Source organism: Cataglyphis hispanica, chromosome 1 (assembly GCF_021464435.1).
Source record: "Cataglyphis hispanica isolate Lineage 1 chromosome 1, ULB_Chis1_1.0, whole genome shotgun sequence".
NCBI classification, from domain to species: domain Eukaryota; kingdom Metazoa; phylum Arthropoda; class Insecta; order Hymenoptera; family Formicidae; genus Cataglyphis; species Cataglyphis hispanica.
In genome coordinates, this window is record NC_065954.1 from 18,096,349 (window position 1) to 18,109,461 (window position 13,113).

General features: G+C 26.2%; 1 protein-coding gene and 1 long non-coding RNA gene across 10 annotated transcripts in view; one reads left to right on the forward strand and one right to left on the reverse strand.

The window, feature by feature from the left end:
• LOC126859300 (uncharacterized) overlaps nt 1-13,113 on the forward strand; it is an 18,232-nt gene continuing 5,119 nt past the window's right edge. Inside the window, exons 1-4 of the long non-coding RNA XR_007688784.1 lie at nt 1-631; nt 7,609-7,777; nt 8,017-8,236; nt 8,721-8,858. This is a non-coding gene — a long non-coding RNA (uncharacterized LOC126859300). The remainder of the gene's footprint in view (nt 632-7,608; nt 7,778-8,016; nt 8,237-8,720; nt 8,859-13,113) is intronic.
• The window catches only part of LOC126857926 (GTPase-activating protein skywalker), a 21,388-nt gene continuing 15,515 nt past the window's right edge, over nt 7,241-13,113 (reverse strand). For 6 of the 9 annotated variants that reach the window (XM_050608288.1, XM_050608120.1, XM_050608042.1 and 3 more), the window contains 4 exons: nt 10,464-10,550; nt 8,708-8,866; nt 8,022-8,251; nt 7,241-7,746 (listed from right to left, as the gene is read on the reverse strand). In XM_050608288.1, coding sequence (XP_050464245.1) covers nt 7,605-7,746; nt 8,022-8,251; nt 8,708-8,866; nt 10,464-10,550 — 618 coding nt within the window. In that variant the 3' untranslated portion in view covers nt 7,241-7,604. Of the gene's footprint in view, nt 7,747-8,021; nt 8,252-8,707; nt 8,867-10,463; nt 10,551-12,066; nt 12,097-13,113 lie in introns of all 9 variants that reach the window. The other 3 variants (XM_050608542.1, XM_050608373.1, XM_050608460.1) reach the window with 3 other exon arrangements.

Below are 13,113 nucleotides of genomic sequence, written 5' to 3' on the forward strand. Positions count from 1 at the left end.
CTATGAAATTTTATTTATAAAAAAGTGGCATCTACTCACATATGTCCCACCGATTAGCCAAAGTGCTAGATTGATCTAGTAGAGACGAAACTTATGAGATCGTAGGTATATTTAGTTTGAAGATATCGGCATTGAAAGGTGAGGTCATGTTGTATTACATTATAGGATCTGTAAGTTGTATGATTTGTGCACGAGGTGCTACCCAAAATTTTTCGAAATTTGAAAGTTGCGCTCAAACCAGAGGTAGTATTTCAATGTGCCGCTAGACACCGTCTCTAGTCTATCAATCCGCGTTTGTTTACATTGTGCGTTTTTGTGATGTTATGTTTGTGTTGTTTCACGATGGTTAAAAAGATTGACTTGAAAGAACAGAGTTTGTGTCAAATTCTGTTTTGGCAAGACAGCTTTGGAAACTCATCAAACATTAAAACGAGCTTTTCGTGAGGAGACTATGGATCAAAACAAACAGACGAGTGGTTTAAGCGTTTCAAAAAACGGCAGACATCCGCTGGAGACGATTTCTGGCATCAACACCAACGACGAAAATGTTGCCAAAATTCGCCAAAAAATTCACGAAGTCCGTCATCAAGCATGATTATTTCGAAAGAGATGAAAGCTATTAATTTTTTACGTAAGTGTATAATCTTTAATAAATACATTTCGGGAACTTTTGGATAGGAAGATACAAATGAAATTATTGAGCGAAGTGGGATTGTGTTCCGATCAAGATCGGATAGATCTTGATGATGCTGTAATGTCTATCGCAAGAATTAAATTGATTTTTTAACAAATCGTCTCAATCAATATAATTTTATTTTAATTTAATTAGAATTTTTATACACAAAATATATAAATAATTATATACAATTCATAGATGTGGATTTTATAATTAACATTTTGCATACAAATCACAATACTATCACATTTAATAGAAATTATAATAGAAGAATATAGGAAATTGGATAAAGCAACCATATATACATATACTGGTTAAATGAATGAAGTTAATTATCAATTTATTTGTTTGCATTATACTTAAATTAAAAAAAATATGAGCATTTTATTTACATACTTATTATCGCACTTTTTTTCAATATCATTTACGTTCTCACTAAAGAAATCTGTAGTTTAATGGTGAATAATGAAAAAAAAAAGTGGAAAAATTCAATTGATGTATTTTTTAGTGTTCCACAAATTTTGTAGTGTATAAAAAACAATTAGTTATAAAATTTTCTTTAATTAAAAAAGATTAGAAGTATTATGAAATAGTTACAAAAAAATAATATAATATTACATGTTTAATATGTTGAAATAATATTGTAAATCTTGTAATAAATATACATAATGCATACATAATGCATTTGTAGATAACATTTGCATATGCGCGCATTATATTTATAAGATTTTACATATAAAGAAAGTGTAAGAATGAAAAATATATATCCTTTATTATATATAAAATGTGTGTGTGTAAAAATTATTTTAATAAATTATTGTGCTACTTCTCCAATTATATTTTCCTAATATTTTACCGATTTTTAAAATTTGAATTTATATAATATTCTAGGAATTCTCGGAATTTTAATTAGTACCGTTTCAACATTATCCTATATTATTATATTATTATTATCAATTATATATTATATTATTACCAATAAAAATTAATAAGTATAAACAAACTTATTAACATATAAGTATTAATAAACTTATTGGCATATTTCTCTCATGTCTTGATAGATTAAAATAAGAAGCATTGCATCTTTTTTTGTACATGATGATAACTAGGAAGGTGAGAATTTTTTAATACAGATTGTAAACAACTGTTTTCACATTTGTCTCGATACTGTTCAGAGCATTTATATTTGATATAAATTACAATAAAAACATTTTATCTATACTATTAACATAGACAAATATCGCAGTTATAACAAATGTAATTAAATATGTTTTCATCTTCTTCAAATATTTTTTACAAAGAAAAGTGAAAGAATTTATTCTGCATTTTGATAATTAAAAGAGATTAAAAGATTTAACGAAATTAAATAAAAAAGAAGATATATCGCAACATTATTCTCTACTTTAGCTTATATGTTTTTTTAATATCGCATAACATCAAAAAAGATATTGACTATCAATTATTCGATGATACAAGTCTTGTCTACCTTTTATTTAAAAACGACGATAACTATATTTCGTTTATATGGTAACATATATACAATTAACGTCAACGGGATGCACCATAAGTCATGTATTTATAGACATAAATAATCTTTCTATTAAAAGACTGTTATTGAATAATTTATTCGTGACATTTTTGTCACATCTTTTTTGATCAACATTATTTGATTTTTTGTATTAAAAAATAACGGACGAAATTGCTCATTATTTTGTTATTTTCCTTTCAAGATTATCCTCTCTTGAAATAATCATTTGAAAAACGATCTTCTTTAGTTTCGAGGTCATGTTACATTTTATGATTTTACATTGAATATATCAAATATTTTTTATTTATATATAAAAAAATTTCATTACGAAAGAAATTTCGTCACAGATATGAGATAGTGAATCTATCAAGATATATTTTGATTAATTCATTGATTGATCTTCAATCCAATTTAGGATTTTTTTGCTGAGTGCATATGTTATAAAACGTTTGATTTTATAGTATGTGTCTCTTTTATAGTATCTGTCTTTGTTACAATAATTGAACATTAACAAAGAATATCCTCGGTATTAAACGCCTTTTAAATATTAGATATGTGTAAGAATATTAAATCTCTCTGTATAGGAAAATATATTTGTTATATATATGTTTGTATGAATGTATACACAACAAAAAATTTAAATTTATTATCGAAAAATATAATTTTTATAAAGAAAACAAATATTTTATTACATATAGGATAAATAACGTATATTTCTATAAGACTTCTATTCTATATTATTTCTACGAAAAGCAAATATATATAATTTAATTTAAATATAAAACGTTTTTTTTTTTCTATAAATCTAATAAATATTATTTTATATATAGAATCTCAATTTTTTTAAATCAAATTATTTAATAGTGCAATATTTTTGTACTCCCATGATATTTAATAATCTTAATGTTGTAATCTTAATTAGTGTTGAATTCTGTGCAAGTATTGGCTTTATAAAAACGCAATATATTGTTCAAGCATTAATATTACATGAATAATATTTACAATTTCTATATGAAAAATAAAAATAAAAATTGCAAATTAAGGGTTAATATCTTTAATGCAAATTATTTTTCAAAAATTCAATGAGGGAGAAAGAAATACATCATTAACTTATGTTTAAAAAAAAATAGTAATTTTAATATATCTAAAATTTCGTGAATATAAATATTTTGTAGAGCATTGTTGTTTAATTAATTTGTAAATAAATGAAAATAATTTTAATAAAAACACTGAAAGTGTTGCTCCTATTAACAATGTTTAAGAAGATTTACTAATTGAATATTCTGTCGTATTATTAAAACTTATAATATGATAAAAACTTTATCGTAACGCTTAAGAGGGGGAATAATATTAATAGAAGACCTTATTTATAATTTTTTAAATTGAAAATTATTTTGGATTATTGAGTGTTTTTGCACACTTAAATTGTTGTGTATTCTCATACCTTCAAATTATTCAACAGTTATACATATAAATCTTTATTTTTTTACATAAGTTATAAGATCAACTTAACGTTGAGCTTAAAAATTTATTTCATCAAATGTTGCATCTCTTTTTGTCGAAACATCGTATAATATTATATTCAATTGTTAAATAAACATTCCCGGTAATCATCGTTTTAATGTACGAACACTTTTTTGCTCATATAAGCAAAGAATTACTTTTCGTATTATCGGCATCTCGTCATTCCATATAATCCTTAACACAATTTAACATACTTATGGTCCATCCAGTATAGAACCTACATACATATTACGCGCAACAGACTCACAATATGTGTACGTATGTGTTGTGTACTTTTATAAACAAAATTTAGACTTTTTCACTTTCAACAACTTTGTTAAAGCTACATACAACAGCAGTAAGAGATAAATAATTATTACAATAGAGACGTGCGTATACACGAACATTAATAACGAAATTAACGACAAACGCAGCGAAATAATCTGCGAAATGGGGGAGGAAAGGGATACATACATGCATATATATTTATGTTATTTATACTTATTATATACGTATATATACACAGGGGCATTATGCATATAATAGTATATATATAACAACACATATATTGTTATACATATACATATATAACAATAATTCCTGGTCCAATGAATATTAAGTAATTGTGTAAATGGATCAGCGTGTTCCTTAGATATGTACAAAACGAAAAAGTCGCGAAATTTCGCACTTGAGACTCTATGGCCTTTAACATAATTATTGTCGAAAATCAATTCACAGCTAAATAACAGCGAACATGTTTCGTTTCGTTATGAGAGATAGAGACCGATATTTCGACGACGGGCAAACTTTCTAAAATTATCGTAAATTTGTAGATAATTTTTTTAACTACTGAGTTCGACACATCGACATTATGAATGAATTGCGCTCGTTCGCTTGCATGATACCATAAGTTATAGATACACAGAAAATTCTATATTAAATAAAGCTATAAAATACGTAAACTACTTTTTGGAATATATTACTGGTAAAATAATGTTGAAAAAGATTGTAATACTGAAAATAAAATTAATATTTCTCAAAATTGATGCTGTCGATATATCAATTTTGAGGACTTCAATTGCACTGAGATATGTATTAATATGTATTGTAGGATTTTCGATATAAAAATTTTATATAATAAAATGAAATTAATGAAAAAAATATAAATTTTTTTACATAGATTTTTAAATATATTATAGAAAGTATTAGTTTTGTCATAAATTTAATGAAAAAACGTAAATGTTTAATGAAAAAAACATTTAAAATGTTAGAGTTTAGCTTCATAAATTTAATCGTTTCCCATTTAAAAATTATTATAGCCTCTATATTTTTATATGAAGAAATTCGTCTTAAAATATTTCAAAAAATCTGTCAATTAAGTAGAGTACCTAATGATTTTGGCATATATTTTATATAATGGATAAAAAACATGTTTACATTCTTCATCTTTTTTAAATAATTTTATACTAAAAAAAATACCGTTGTAAAGTATTTCAATGCATTATTTTCCTTTATATTACTATATTAGATATATATTGCAAAATATATCTCATCTTTGTATAATATTATTAAAAATAATGAGACAAAAATACATATGATAATATACATATTCATCTTTTTACATATATGACTATCGAAAAACATGAAATTATTATCTTTGTTCCTTTTTTTCGACTGGTATTGATTACTACAATTTTAAAATAATTAAAATGATCTAAACAAACTTGAGATATTTAAAGAAATTTTTTTTACATAAAATTATTCAAAAAATATTTCTTTTGTTCACTGCATGTTCTTTATTCAAATATGTAATATCATTTCTATCCTTTCAAACAATAGAACAATATTCCGATTTTAAGATATTAATATGCTTAGGACGAATATTCCCATATCGCATAATCCAAATTTATTTAATTAACAAATTTAATGTAAAAGTCACCCGTCGCCTAGGCGTCTAGATGTGCATGAAAAATTGAGAATATGATCATTGAATTTGAAAATAAAGAAAATGAAAAAAATAATTTCAAGAGGCAGAGGAAACGTCAAAGTCTAGTCTTACTTTTCTCGCCTCGATATATTCATAAGCAATACTACTATTGTATAAGCAATCGTAGATACATCTCTCGATATGCCAAGGTATGTTATTTAGAAAAAAAAATACAATTCTTTATTGATATAAACATACCTTTTTATTTATCACGTATGGATTAATCCATACACAAAATTATCAAATTATTGCCCGCAACACTTTACAACTACATTGCCGACAATAATTGGCATAATAAGCTACCCGCGTTCGACATATAATTCTAATTATCTTATAACCGTAAGTACTTATAAATTCATAAAACATATTTGTTTTATGAATCTATAAGTGATTAATATTGATTAATTACTACCGACAATACTCTTGATAATTATATCGTTGACGAATAATTGCTCTGAAAAATCATTATTATCAGTATATCATTAAAGATTATATATATGAGTCTCAATAATTATACTCGATGTTAATCAATTATTGCCACCAATAATAGTCGGAAGATGTATAGTTGACAATAATTGTCGCAAGGAGTTGTCACTTGGCAGAGCGTATCTCTCAATGTACACATGTGAAATGTATCTAATCTAGGACAAAGATATTTGATTTGATTGCATATAGATTATCTGTAAAAAAACATAATGTTTATTATGTTTTTCTTACACAGTATATATTAATTTCATTACATTATTATATATAATACCAGAGTTCTTAATTAGGACACGTACATATCTCTAGATTATCTATATAAACTTATATTGCTTTGTTTAATTATTAACTGCCAGCTCTTCATAATTTATTATATTATGTTAAAAATTAGAAAAAAAACAATAATAAATGTGTATACATATTATATTTATACACATATATGGCATTTAAACAAATATTATATTGTATAAAAACATAATAAACATTATCTCAATGTTCCAATTATAATTATTATAATTTCTGTATATTTTATTATTATATCTCAGTTTTTAATTAACGGTTTATAACACAGATGCCACTTTATATATTTTTGATAAGATTTAATCAGTTTACTTAATATTTCATTGTATCATATAAATGCGAAAAATTGTAATATTTTTGTTTTCTATAAATAACATTATTTTTCTTTTCAATTGCTCAATTGAATAAATATTACAAAGCTATTAAAATTTAAGAGTTTAGCAAAGATATATCAAGTAATTATTTATCAGAAATGATTCGACGGAAATCCTTTTTAGGATTAAAAAGTTTTGTTAAGAAGAATGTAAAAGTTTTTTGAAGTATTTCTACATTTAATTATACATTTAATATACAGGAATATACTATAGATTATTAAATCTATATAAAAAAATCCAGTCAACTGGATAGTTATAGGTGAACATGATAAACATTATACACTTGGTATTATATTATTAATATAGAACAATTAAATTTTTGTCATAATATATATATATATATATATATATATATATATATATATATATATATATATAAAGTTATTTATGCTTTTATCTTTTTTTCCATACTTATTTTTTTCTGTGTAAATATATATACAATTATTAATACTTCCTTCAAATTTTAATATCAAATTAATGTACTCGAACTATATAACAATCTGAAAATGAAAAAAAGAAAATGCAAATTGTATATATATGTCTATATACAATCAAATAGAATATTTTTGTCCTCTTGCTTTGGAATAAATTCTATGTTGTGCGTTGTTTGCATGCTGTTTTCCTAAAAAGGGCATTACACGGGGACACTTATGACACATAACACAGTATGTGTAGTACGTATATGTAGAAAGAGAGTCGCTAAATGGCAGTAGGGAATAAACAAACTAATACACCGCTGTTTGTTCCCTCTCTTCAGGCACCCGCAAAGCCGTATACCTCCAACACTCTGATCTCAAAGTCACCACTAGGACAGAGGGGTGGATTATTAAATGTCGAACATCGATCTGTCTTGCCGAATCTTATGTTTTCATCCATCCAGATCGCCTGACCATCTCTGAGAATTAGAAACAAGATGGATCAAAATGGTACATTATAATAATTTGCTCCAAATCAATAATTTTAATTAATGAAATAGGAATATATAAGCAGAATTTTTTTAGTAGAGCATTTTTCTAAATTTTACAAAAGCCTAGTACCAAAGTATTTTCTAAATAATATACATGTATCAATTTCTTTTATTCTATTCAAATATATTAATACATTGAATATGATATCGATGCTACAATTTCATTATCATATAATAAATTATTAATTTATATTATAGCTTACCCGCCACCGATAGTTATCATTCTCGAATCCGCGGCCATAAATAGTTCAGCCGAATGATGTACTCTGGAGTCATTGTGCGATGAATCCATGCCCACCCAAGGATATTTAGCTCGCTCAGGATATAAGCTGAACAGGAATGTCTCGCCAGTACCAAAATACGCTTGTCTGTGGCCTTTGTCATCCTTCAAATTACGCTCGCACCATCTTGTCGAACAGTAAGCACCAAATACCTGAAAAATATTATTTAATAAAATAAAACATATTAATTTTTTAGATTTCCAATAATATCTTTAAACAAATTATATTTATTTATTGGATTAATTGCATGAGTAAAATAAAAATTTATTACAATCAATATACATAATAAGACAGTGCACATAATCGGTTTAGATATATACATAATAAAAATTATTTATTATGAGCTATTTAAAATATTTAAAAGAGAAAATATAATGATACAATTAAATTTTCTTTCGAATTATTTTTTTTATCAATATTTTAGAATTATCTTAATTTTTTTTTTATGAAATCATGTGTGACTTTAATTATTAGAAAATGTCTGAATAAAATTAGTAAAAACATATAAAAAAATATAGCATATGTAATTTATATCTAACATTAATGGTTTGCTAATGTATAAAAAAAATTAATATTTATTGAAAAAAAGATAATAAATATTTTTTTACCTCATTATTACAGGTTTTTATCATCAGAAGAGTCGGCTCGTGTTGCTCAACTCGCACATAGAACGTCGTTAACGAGCATCCATGTTCCTCGGTCGTGTACAACAAAATAGGCTGATACATCGTGATTCTCATCGGTAGCCACGACCATAAGGTAAATAACTGGCAAATAAACAAATTCACATAATTAATCGGACATAAAAAATAAAAGACAATTTTTATAATTGTGCAAACATTAGTTTTCAACGGCTCACTAATAAGAGGATCAAACTAAATCACGGTAAAACATGCGCTCAATTGTGACATTAAATTAAAATGATTATCAGCTGTATTACGGAAAAATACAGTAATTGAACTATAATAATGTCAATAAAAATTGAGATTTTCAACGATGACAAAAGTTATTGTTTATTGAAAATAATTTTATCTATGATCTAATTAGCGTAAAATACAAAAATATATGATTGAATTAAAGACCTTTTTTTCGTCATATGTTCTTGCTTTTCAGCATTTTATCGCTCATGTTTACTGTATTTTTCCATAACGAGATGATAACGAAGCAAAAATATATCAAAATTTATTTGTTGGCAATTATCTATCTCACACATTGTATAATCATGAAAGATTTAACTGTGTGATGTAAATTTACACATGTAGACTAATTGAAAAATATCAAGGATATTTTCAAAATATTTCAACTCTTCTTACGCATACATGACACGAAAAAAACTTGGCTATATTCTTAAAAAAAATAATAACATTTGTCATCTCATTATCTTTTATGCATTAATTGTTTACAATTAACATGGTAGCAGTTTTATATTCCAATTCGTAATGAACATCGATACTTATAACTTCGTAATGAGTTAATTTATTAATTGATTATGATAAATATTATTCTAATATCAATATTCTGAGTAAATTATTCTTATATATAATATCTTATATATACGTACACATATCTCTATACATTTACACATACGCACACATATTTCTATAAAAAATATATACAAAATAAGAGAATATATTTAGTATGTTTCCTATTTATATTATATATCGTAAATATTTTCTTATAAATATTATTTCTAATAATAACACGTGTTTTTATTTTGCTTATGTGGGATATCACCAAAATATATAATGATATAACAGATATGATGTGCTGCCAAAAGTAAACATCTGTATTTTTTGCAAAATCAGTGCATAATGTCATTCGTCATGCAATACAATCAGGTTACAGCATCACTCAGTTAGAGATAAAAATATAGATGGATGTTAACAAGACGCCAACATGGATTCTTGCGTTAGCGATGATAAATGCATTCTTTTCAGCTACACATTCTATTTTTTCTTTTTTTTCTTTTTGTTTTCGGTTTTCCTCTTTACACTCTCTTTCCTCCTCTAATACAGGGAAATATTTCAAGAAATATCTGTCTCATTTATTATCAATTACTTACATTTTAATTTTGAATGATATGCCTTAATTTCTATCTTTCAAGACTCGTTAGCGCGCAAAGTAAATCTTCTCTCGATTATATTCCCTATCTCAAAAAGTGATATCGTAAGGATTATCGTATAAAGTATTTCAGTATCCTTCTGAAAAAACGCTTTGTATATTGTACGGTATACAATTTCTTGACGATTGCATGTATACCAACGATGACAATATTGACATGCAAGCCTAAAGACCTATACTACTCGACAGAGCTTTCGAATTTTAAGTTGATCAATGAAAGGATGGCCGTATGAGAGTACTTACATCAGGTATATCTAGGATCTGGGAGCATATACTTTGTATGGGGTAAACACCCATTGACAGGGCGCGTGGTCCAGGACTGTGTGCGCCCTATATACCCGGTATCATTTAATCCATCATTCCAGTGAAGGCAGCACAACACAAGACAGCACAAACACATCAGTTACATCGATGTACAGTGCTCAGTGCGTTAACGGTACCAATGCAAATGGTAATTTGCATGTACCCACTGCACGAATATTCCAAGGGGAAATGGATATTTTTTTGTAATGTAAACTTAAAAAAAAGAAGGCAAAGTGTGCAAATACTTGTTTCACTCGTGTTGCGGATAATATATTTTCGTGAATTTAATTTTAACGCTCTCGTCATTTTTATCATACGGCTCCTAATCTTTGGCTGCTGGATTCACATTAAAATTATTATCGAAGAATCATATAAATTCTTTTTTCTTGCACTATACATCGAAATAGATCTACCTTTTGCATGCTATAATTTGTTTTTGATAGAACACATTTATGGAATGTGCTGAAAAGACTAATTTGTTTAATTAGATTGGATTAATCGGCTGTGTAAACCTTAATCTCAATTGTTATATACATAAAAATCATTCTCGCATAATTCTAGACTATAAAAAATTAGAAGATCGCGCAAGATCTTAAAATACCAAGAAACTCAATCTTCTAACTAACAGAGTAGAACATAATATTTCAATATGTATAATGAAGACTCATCTAGCATTATCACTAACTCTTAATTTCTTTTCTATTATAAAAAAAAATATTGTTAATCACATAAGAGAGAATACAGAGGTAAAACCAACATTTTTAATCACATTGGTTTCTATGATAAACTTGAGGACGATTTTTCCTCAGCGAAATTATCAAAGAAATTCACTATTTTTGTTGCACAATTTTATACTTAAAAATTAATTAAAATTGTAAATTTATTTGTCATCTATTTGTTTCTATTGAGTATTAATAAAATTACGAATTTATGGGCTGCAAAATACAAAGAAATATGTAATAAAATACAAAAAACATGATTTAGATGTTTACCGAATGACAAATACGATGTATGTGAACAGAGTTATAGAGATATCTATGAAAAGCATCCTCTATAAAGCTAGTATAATACCTGCATTGTTACAATAGAGTTACATGAAAAAAAAATATAAGTTATGAATTTGTAATATGTAACACAGAGAGGAGTGAAAGTTTTTAAACGCTCGCTCTCTCTAAACAAAGCTCGATTAAAATCATTTATTTTAAAATAAGATCCTTTTTTTATATTCATTATACTTTCATGATTGCAATCCGCATTGACACGCGGAGCCACAATGAAAAGCCAGCGAGAGTTTCACATTATGCGTTGCAATAGACATGGCGAAATTATTGTGGTTACTATCGTATCGATAAGGATACATATTAGAGGAATCACTGCGGATAGATATAAGTAATAACAGCGACAAAGCTGGCACGACAAATGTATGACAATGAGTGAATAGAATGAGTGTATAGATAATATTTCAGAGAAGGAAGGGATAAGGGAGTGGGCAGAGCACAATGAAATTGACAACACATTTCCCAAAAAGATAATTATACGATACCCTGTCTTTGTACGTGTCTTCACATTCTTTCTGAAAACAAATGGAATCATTGAGAGATTCAGAGGTTCACCAACCCTACAAGAGTCTACTTTAACACGCTGGGCTATACAAAGCGGAGATTGAAACTAATATACAATGTTCAATAAATTATGATACAATCGATTTAAAGCGACAATTCTTCTCATGTAAAAAATTCAAAATCAAGGAAAATCAATATCTTTTACTTGATTTTTTTTCATGAGAAATTAATTGTTTGTTGGTTGTATCACGATTTATAGCATTCTGGAATTTTGTTGAGTTAAGATTTGAACATCATAGGCATACACAGCAATAATCCTTATGTTTATCCGTGAGCAAATGCGATAATCGGCATAAGGTTTTTTCTCGCATACCTGTAACATCGAACTCAACGAAATTATAATTGTTTCAATCTTTGTTACAAAATAAGAGGAATCATATGGAGCAATCAAGCGTAAAAAGACCCCTGTCATTTCTTAAAAATTGAAAGAGATATGTACAAATTGTAAAAAATGAAGTTTATCTTTAATCGTTTAAACTGAATTCTATTATGAAAGATAACGATAACTTGTAGATACTATTTATATTGAATATCTGAGGAGCATCTTCATTTTTGTATTATTAAAAATATTTAAACCAGTTTTTCGAATATCGAATATTTTGATTAGATAATAGCCTTTTTATAACAACTGATTGCTGGATAGCATTCATTTGGCCATAAATAATAAAATCGTGTAAAAAAAGAATCATATGACAAGTCACATTTCAAATCGATAAAACTTTTTTTATGATTCGTGAATAAATTGTTAGATCAAATTTTATTGTGTCAATCCTGAAAAACATAATTATAATTTTTATTAAATAGTGATATATAATTTATAAATGGGTAAAGTTCCCTCTTCCTTTCTCAATATAAGTAATTTTTATAGATTATTATTATTCCTACAATAGAAATCAATTTCACATTATTAAATTTGCGATTTATTTTTGTTATTTATTTCCCTTTCTTTTTAGGAAATAAAAGGGGCT